At 39.0% G+C, this 9,344-nt stretch overlaps 1 protein-coding gene across 7 annotated transcripts in view; it reads right to left on the reverse strand.

The window, feature by feature from the left end:
• Positions 1 to 683: 683 nt before the first annotated feature.
• EIF4E3 (eukaryotic translation initiation factor 4E family member 3) overlaps positions 684 to 9,344 on the reverse strand; it is a 32,869-nt gene continuing 24,208 nt past the window's right edge. For all 7 annotated transcript variants that reach the window (XM_027700777.1, XM_027700781.1, XM_027700776.1 and 4 more), the window contains exons 2-7: positions 8,703 to 8,775; positions 6,624 to 6,718; positions 5,483 to 5,543; positions 3,674 to 3,740; positions 1,421 to 1,576; positions 684 to 901 (exon numbers count right to left, since the gene is read on the reverse strand). In XM_027700777.1, coding sequence (XP_027556578.1) covers positions 870 to 901; positions 1,421 to 1,576; positions 3,674 to 3,740; positions 5,483 to 5,543; positions 6,624 to 6,649 — 342 coding nt within the window. In that variant the 5' untranslated portion in view covers positions 6,650 to 6,718; positions 8,703 to 8,775 and the 3' untranslated portion in view covers positions 684 to 869. The remainder of the gene's footprint in view (positions 902 to 1,420; positions 1,577 to 3,673; positions 3,741 to 5,482; positions 5,544 to 6,623; positions 6,719 to 8,702; positions 8,776 to 9,344) is intronic.

Raw genomic sequence — 9,344 nt, forward strand, 5'->3', positions numbered from 1 at the left:
AGTACTCCTGGAAGTGGGAGGGATGGATCCAGTTTGTAAAACACATTAGAAATTATTCATTACACTTTTTCATGAATGTACAGAAATGTACCATAAGAAAGCATACAATATAAAAACATAAACACCCCATCGCTTCTTAAATAAGATGGGGTGGAGTTTGCAGATTTTCCTACCAAAAGATTTCTCATTCTAGCCTGAACGAAGGTTCTTCTGAAATCAATACAACTAAAACACATTAACATCATCCCACACAGGGTTAGTCCCAATATAATGAATATAATTTAATGAACCCTTTTCTATTTACATTTACAGTATGTGTGCTGTTGTCAGTGCACAACCAGATCACACTGAATATTAGAATATTAGAATAAATGCAGTGCAATTTCTTTCTCTCTTGGGACAAAATCAGTGAGTAAATCTTAACATGATAGGAATGTCTCAAAGTGAAAATTGAAAACACATTTCCCCAAGCCAGCATTCCTCTATGTAGAGCACATCTCAGAGAAGCAGCGCAGCATCTCTGTGCATGTTTGCTTTTCACTATGTACAGCACAGAAGGAAAGAAAGCCTGCTATCTTAATGAAATGGGAATATAGAATCAGGTTGAAAAAAACAAGTGGCCAAAATATCTTTTTAAAGAAACAAGAATTAAAAACTCCAACTCAACATGAAGTGATGAATTGCGCATTTAGCGGTCAAGGCAACTGTTTTTCTTCATTTTCAACAGCATTAGTCCAGTTTGAAATGTCAGAAACTCAAAAGGACCAACTGCATGTAGCACTTCTGCAGGGCTTCCACCATTCTCCTCCTTGTCCAGACCAGCTCAAAACACCAAAGAACAACACACACTGCACTTAATGCTTTCCATGTCAGCCTTCGAAAGCATGATGCTCTCTGTGGGCTAGGGAAGAGAGAAGGGGAAAAAAAGAATAAAAGAACATGTAAACTATGCCAAGGAAAAGATTAAAAAAACAGAAGATGGCAATGTATAAATCAGTAAAGGAAGACACAACATGCCAACAAGTGATCTTTGGGAATACACTATTCTGATAATACATTTATAGAGATACTAAAATATGAGATCCCTTAAAACCCTGATTGTAAATGGTTCCTCTAAATGAATCCTTAAACTGAACAGCGTGTAGCCTTGAGAGTTATCAAGAGATTTGTCTCACTTGTTTTATGACTCAGGCATATTAAACATGAAACCAAATATATTCTACGATTAAATTAAAAATATCTTTTGAATGATAGCTAACTTTTACATTGAAGGGACATAATTTTAATGCAATGACAGATGCTACGTTCCTAAGTGATGAATGATGAATCAGGCAGGATATTCCCATGGAAATACCCTCCCAGCATCTTGTTTTTCTAATGAAGGTGGAAATTAACAGTACAAACAGTACAAAACACTCACGTTTATAGAAGACTGCTTTAAAAGATGTGTGTGGCAGAAGTTTATGAATCTTTTCTAGAACTTTTGCTTCACTTGCTGAAGAGGCATTCACGTTCCAGACTTGCACAACATCTTCACGGTCCCGAATGCTGACACTAACCCCTATTACTTCATCTTCTGCACAGAAGGGGAAGAATCATTAAGGAATACTTTAAAAGTGAGACATGTCTAATTTGCTACTTATGTATTATGAAACAGTGCCCAAAAGCTGGGGAAAAAAATGAAGACGTGAAAAAAAAAAAAGCAATCTCCAGTGAGGAAAATACCAATGTTCAAACCAGACAAAATAGTTACCAGAAAGAACCACTGTGTTTATAGAAGCTATTGGAAATATTACCTCATAGTGTTTTTTATGAAGTGCCATAAGATTATTCATCTTTGCTATTAGCACTCTTGATTAGAAGGGAATCACAAGACTCCCTTCAGTAAGGTCAGCAATAAGATAATTTACCTACAATAATGCCTACAAGCAAAAATGTGAGGATGAGGGTGAAACAACTAAAACCCCAGGAACAGTACCTGGTGGAGATCAGACACCAGCTTTTCTAGACTTTGTTCCCTTTTTCCTTTACATTTAGTCAAGACAGCAACAGAAAAAAGGAAAAAAAAAAGAAATTAATAAAGCCCCAGTCAGGCTGCTGCTGCCAGTGCTGGTAACTCCATGTTTTGCTGAGAAAGCCCTTTTTGGTGTGAAATTCTCAGGATGCAGCTTTATGGAGAGCTCCAAGGCCAAGCCACAGCTTTCCACTGGGAGCAGTGGGTGCCTCCAGCTGTGAGCTCCATGGCACAGCTGTCCCATGCATCCTAAGGAAGGGGTCAGTAATGATAACACAAAGATGGTGCCAAAAGCACATGGACAAGGGAAAACTTCCTCTGTAGGCAGCAGAGTATCATAAACTGACCCCAAGTCAACCCTATTAGTATATAAAGGGTGTGAGAGACACCATTTGGAAGGTCTTTGCTGAACTGCTCTGTGAACCTGAGTGATGCAATTCTTTTTTATGGAATGATAGAGCAGTGAAGGAACATTCCTAACAGGATATTCACAGCCACTGGAACATCCAGTTTAGTCAGATATTCACGCTTAGGAGAGAAGTAAATATGGTCAAAAGAAACGATGGAGAAGTGCCATTTGAATTGAAAAGTTAGTTTAGTAACAGCTCCCAGAACACTTTCCCTCTAGGCCAGTGGGTCAGCAAGTTCACTGTTTGCTTCACCCAGAAGCAAGAAACTATTCTTTAATGGAACCTTAATGAATTAAATGGTCAGACTTGTACTTGCTTTTCATGACTAACAAGTTGCCTTTGACAATCTGTTTTAAAGCAGCCAGTGTTCACAGTCCCTTCACAGAGTTCCTTTCCTTGCAAGGAACCTTGCAAGCCTGGAGAATATATTTATTCTGAAAGGGACTTCATTAAATTATTACCTCTGACCAAAATAATATGTGAGCTTCTGGATGATTAATGCCCGTTTTCCAGTAAACCAGCAAAGTACTTTTAGAATATTTATGTAAATTCAATTACATGAAACATTACCTTGACCTGAGCAGTATTTTTAAGCAATGAACAAAATATTGCTTCTGGGTAGAGTGCTAACCTGGGATTCAGGAGAGCCAGGTTTGTGTTGTGGCCCTGCTATGGGCTTTTAATGTCATCATAGGCAAACCACCCAGTGTCCCTGTGCTTCAGGTCTGCACTGGTGCTTCCCCTGACAATTCCTAACCAGAGGGACCATGAGGGCAAATGGGGGCATCTATTCAAGGCCAGGTTGGATGGGGCTCTGAGAAACCTGCTCTAGTGGAAGGTGTCCCTGCCCATGGCAGGGGGTTTAGAACTAGATGATCTTTAATGTCCCTGCCAACCCAAACCTTTTATGATTTCTATGATTGATCTAATTTAGTTGCTTCCAACAGTGACAATCCAAACAATCTGTATGGAAGTGCCATTTAGGGTTCCATAATCCTGATACTGGGGAATGAAAATTAATTATTTAAATACTGGCTAACTGACAGATGTTTAATAACTAGAAAATCTGCTGGCTTCCCACAGACACAAGCTGTTGAGATTGAGTCTTGTACAAAGGTAGTCAGCATACCTTGTCCTCTTCTTAATGACAATGGGTATGAACAGGGTTTCCAGCCCTACACCCCATTTTTAGCAGTGCTACTGTGTTCTGTATTCCAACTCAATTTGTCATGCTTGCCTCAATCATTACCTGCTGCACAACAATCTGTAAACTGCTCTCCAATAGTTGCCAGCAGTAGCTCTTTCCAAACTGCAACCTAAGGAAGCAGAAAAAAAGTTACATTTGCATTATTATTTTTTAATTTAAAAGTTAGGTTAGCTAGCTCAGTTTTGAGTGTCTTCTCTTTCTGAGGTTGTCTAGAAAAAAAAGGACTATTTATTGCAAGTACATGCTGTGTTATATAATTAATAGTTAGGTCTGTACAAGATGGTTCATCTCAGTCAAGGAGATGCTGTGCACACATGTGACGAAGAACGAACCCAAAAAATGAGAGACAGGCATAAAGGTATTATTTATATTATTTACAAGGCACTGAAAGCTGACTGAAGTTCACCTTCAAGCAAACCTGCAAACCTTTCAGAAGTGACTGGGGCCATGTGGTGTGTAGTTTGAGAGATCAAAAGTACCTTCATTTCAAAAATGGGCTGTCATTCAGCCTCTGAAAAACAAGGCCTCTGGGGCCCCTAAATTCACTGCCCAGTAATGCAGGCTTCCCAAACCACTTGTCACTTCTGACAATCTTCACACCTTGGATTATAAGAGGAAAAAGACAATTTGAGTCTTTTGTGATCACTTGGGACTGCAGGGGAGGAGAGCTGCAACTCACACAGAGGAAAAAAGCCCACAGGCAAAAATCAATTAACTTTTGGCTGAAATTGAGTGCCATCTTTCAGCATTTAATGCCTTCTGCAAGGCTGCCACATTTTTCTGACACTTCACTTTTCGTGTTTAAAGGCCTGATCCAAAGCACACTTGCACACATTAACACCACGTGTGAAGAGGTCAAATCTCCTCGCCATGGAGGTTCACAGGAAAAGTTACTCACATGCATTTGATTAGGGATGCAAAGAGAAACCCAGTTATTTCATCAGGGCTCAAACAATGACATGCCTGAACAGACTTAATCTTTAACACTTTTAAATTAAAAAAAAAAAAAAGAGAGAGAAAAAAAAAAGGAGGGGAAAAAAACCTGAGCAGCACTGCAATTTCCCAAAATGCACACAAGGTGCTCTGACAACTCACTGTTGCCAAAGGGGATGATCCTACTTGTCTTTTCTACTTTATGCCCATCAAAAAACTCTCCTGGCCGTACAGTCTAATTAAAAATAAAAAAAACCCAGGAGACTTTTGCAACAACAGAGTGCACTAAGCTGGCTCATTAAATAGTCTGATGAGGATCAGAGACAGTGCAAGAGGGATCAGAGGAGAAGGAAGCAAGATCTTGCCTCTTCCAGTGGGAGCACAGCCATGAGTTATGGTGGAAACAACGCCTTGGTCCACATTTGGCTGCAGAAAGTCACAGGCTTCTCAGAGCCATCACAGGGGCAAACAAGCCACACCAAACAGAAATAGTCCTACAGAGTTTGACTGGGAGTTTAGGAGCATTTCAGTGAAACTCTGTGCTGTGTCGACTGTGGTTCTGGCTATAATTTAGCATAGATTATCAGGAAAAGGTTTCCTGGTTTCCTTTGTATGCCTGTAGGCAAACAGTCTCAAGAACAAAGGTGATTATAAATTCCCATGTTTCCAAATGGAAACACTGCGGCTTTCAATTGCTTGATAACACGTTGCCAAATGTTATCTAAAGCAAGAGATACGGAATTATTGGAAAAGAAACTTTTGCTCATTGTATTTAAAAGGTTATGTATGGTAAAACAGTGTTTGGTTGTTGTGTTGGATGACGTCAGAAGTAAAAAGTTTTACAACAGCTTTATCAGATACAGTTTAAAGATACTCCCTTACTAAACAAGGCCTGAGTAAGAAGTCAACATAACATACCGTACTTTCTTTAGGGACCTTCATTTTCCATATACCTCCTTTGGCATTGCTTTCTTCTTCCCTGTTATGGGAAATAGATCAGTGAAAATAAACAGTCAATTCCACATCTAGATAACCTTATGTTTGTGGTTTAATTTTCCCAGAAAAATCCCATCTGAAATGCAATTACTAACTCCAGGGAGCATGACTCTGACTTCTGACATCACAGATAATTCTTTCATTGTTCATATGAAGTGTATCTCTCAACACCTAATCCCTTTTCCTAAGTTTTGTGTCTTGGAAAATACTTACATTTTCCCTGACAACAGACTGTCTTTGAAGTGGCTGCACACTGTACAGGAACAAGCCACAAAACAATTTTACGTTTTACCATGGTAACCTTTTATTTTGGAAAACCTCTGGCATATTTTCACAGAAGCAACTTATTAGTCTCCCATTCATCCAATTTAACAAAAGAACACGAGCACACTTCATTTCAGTTTTGTGACAGCCAGAAATTAATTGCTCATATTTAAAAAAGACTGAAGTTGCCCAGGGTCAGGGCAGACATAACAATTAAACTGCCTTGTAATGACAAAGGCACAACATACAAACCTGTGAGCTCCTCAAATTTATTCTGCCACAATTCATTCAGTAAGATTTTAAATTATCGCTTTTACTTTCCTGTTAAAACTCTGTAAAAGCAAAGTTAAAGGAATAACCTAAAATTCATCTTTGGTGGGAGACTGTTGGTCCTGGGGAATTTCCATAGGTTTCATAGTGGGTTTAGATATTCCAATCCTGGCAGATGCTGGGGAAAGGAGCTGGGAAGCTTTAGGAGGACACTTTCAAAAACCTGCAGTTCTCAATTCTTACTTCAGAATTAGTTTTTCTGTCTAAAAAAAAAATGTACACACATATATATATATATATATATAAATGCTGATATTGGCCAATATACTTTTGTGTGTAATTAATGAAAAGTTGGTGGGTTACTGATGATGAGATCAACCTCTGGCAATCCTTTTCCTAAAATACAAAATTACTTTGATAGACTTAAAATAAAACAAACAAGACATTCCTGTCCCACACCTGTCTCCTTTCTCCAGCTCAGGTTCTTCCACTGCCCATTCCCAGAAATGTCTGATGACAACACACGTACCAGAGTGGGCGTCTTTCTCCCCGCATTAAATGGTAACTACATCTCAGAGGCAAATTTGTCACAGGAGGAATGTTGTTGTAGACACTCCAGAAATCCTTGAAAAGAAAAAACACTTGTTGCACTAACACAAGAGAGTACGTTTCCTGCAGATTTACTGCCTTGCTAGTTTTCTCTAAAACAATTGCATTTCCTTCTCCTAGAGAACTGGCATCTTCTATGTTATAACAAAATGCTTGCAGAAGAACTTGTTACAAGTTAATTTCTACTTTTTTTTTAGATGCCAATTCTGCATAAGTGAAGGTGGAAAGAAGGGAAGCAGTCCAACTGTGGATTATTTTAGAATCAAGGTCCTTTTCAATAGGGAGGGAAGAAAAATAATAAAAAACAGAGTTACACTAAGTATGTGAGAACAAAGCAGTATATAATATTTTATTAGCATATAAAAAAATATTTATATCAAATATCCTAGCCTAGCCTAAACTTCATTGTGATTATCCTGAGTTACAAAACCACCACAAATGATAATTCTGGTGAACTAAATGCCTAACCAGCAACCCAACTACTTTGTCTAAATGAAAGGTTTCAACCACATGCAAAGAACGTCAGATGTACATGTTAATACAGGAAGGGGGGAGAAATCAGAAGACCCAAGTTACCAGGAACCATTTGATTACTTCCCAGTGTTTCTGCTGGTACAAGCAGAAGCTGTCATGCATGTTTGGGGTGGATAAAAGGCACCCAAAAGCAGTAGTGAGCAACAGGGAGGGATGACCAAAAAGATCCCAATCCCTGTTCTTCTTTATCCAACAGCTGGGAATAAGATTTTTAAAGACTTAAGTTGCATCAACATGTGGTGATGCAATATTAATTAGTAGTGCAACTCATTAAGTATTATCTACACATAATATTCAAGTATTATCTAATACATTAAGTATTATCTATTACTTAATCATTAGCACAAGTTTAGTAACAAAGATTGCAACATTATGTGATGAAATTTTGCGGCCCTTGGTGACTCTGCCTATCAGCAATTACCATTTCCCAGTCACAAGAAAAGAGATGGAAGGCTAATAAAAATATAAAAACTTTTTACGAAACACCTGTTTCAACTTTTGTCCTATTCTTACCTGGTTATTTGCCTAAACCCTAAAGCTACTGACAGAAGAAGAAGCAGAGCTACACTGGCTGTGGAAGCATTTGAGAGCTCTTTATGTCCTGAACCAGGGACTTTGTTTGAAAAGTTTTGGGTTGAAAACATCCTTCAGGTGGTGGAGGCTGGAATTCCTCATTGAGTAGGCACTGGCCATGAAGGAGAGTGATGGAGTCAATGAAGATTTTGGCTTCACTTCTCCAAGGAAGATCATATTATATGAAAGCCTTGTTTAAAACTCCAGGAGATCACTACAGCTGTGCTTCTCAAAGAGAAGAGTTTGGCACCACCTTAGAATTTCAGAGATTTAGTGAACTAGAGTCAGCTTAGCATTAAGGTGAGACAAATACCAATTGGCTACACTTCATGGTAACTGTGGTATTAAAACATAAATGCAATTTTACTTGCAAGAGATGTCCACTGCTAGGCACTGGCAGATGACACAGACATGCAGAATTTCTCATTACTGTGAGTATTCCGTGATGTAAGAGAACTTTAATTCAAGTCAGTTTGCTAAATTTTTTTTTGATTCATGCTCAAGTAGGAAAGACCAAAAAAAAAAACCCACAAGCTGCAATTTTTAGTCTTTGTATAATTAATTTCTGTGTTAAATAAAACATGGGAAAAAAGGCAGAAAAATTATTAAAATACATCAAGTATAACAATCCAACAGAGGTACAAGTGGAAACCCAGGAAAATTTAATAATCCAATATGTTCAATCCAATACACCTCCTCCTTTCCTGGTCTGGAAAGCCAAGTGAAATTCAAACAATGACTCAGTTATACACACACACAACTCCAACAAAACTCACGTTTCACACCTCAGGTAAGCAAAGCCACAGCTGTGACTCATCCTATGAGGAAAAATGAAACTTAAGGTGTGAAGTTACATTAATAACGTGCCCTTTAGCAGAGCCCGACACTTTACCTGCACTGTTTGTACTGTGTAAATCTTCTTCAAGTTTGATGCACATTCAGCTGCTGTTGTACCAGGAAGTGATCTTGAAAACAAAGTACAGATTAGTTAAAGCATCTATTTTATCAAGGAGGGAAAGAAGGGAGATGGAGAGGGAATGTGAATCGCATGAGTGCGAGGTTGAAATATTCACGTGTCAAAGCGGAAGCCCAATTCCAATTATCATGAATCATTTAAAGATAAGAGTTAAAAAGTGCGTTTATACTTGTGAATAGGTTAATATTGACCACATAATTTGTAAAATATGTCGATTAAACGGGAGAATTAGGAGTTTTAAACCAAGCAGCACAGCGCTGCTCTCAGGGCCACCACACCCCCTCAGAGCCCTGCTGTTCACAGGTGATGGGCTACCAGAAGGGGACTGCACGGTCATCCTCTGCAATTATTTTGAATTGCACTTAATACACTTCAGCCCCTTTTTTAAGCGTTTTAAGGCATTCCCAGTGCTTCACACTTGGAAAAAGAACATAATCCGCGCTGTTCTCTCAGTGCCGGCCGCTAGGTGGGGCAGGCGCACAGGCGGCGGGAAGGCGGGATGGGGGACCATGGAGGGATGAAGGGATGCGGGATCACGGAGGGATGAAGGGATGCGGG

This window comes from Neopelma chrysocephalum, unplaced genomic scaffold, assembly GCF_003984885.1.
Source record: "Neopelma chrysocephalum unplaced genomic scaffold, ASM398488v2 Primary Assembly neopelma1_147, whole genome shotgun sequence".
In the NCBI taxonomy this organism is placed as follows: domain Eukaryota; kingdom Metazoa; phylum Chordata; class Aves; order Passeriformes; family Pipridae; genus Neopelma; species Neopelma chrysocephalum.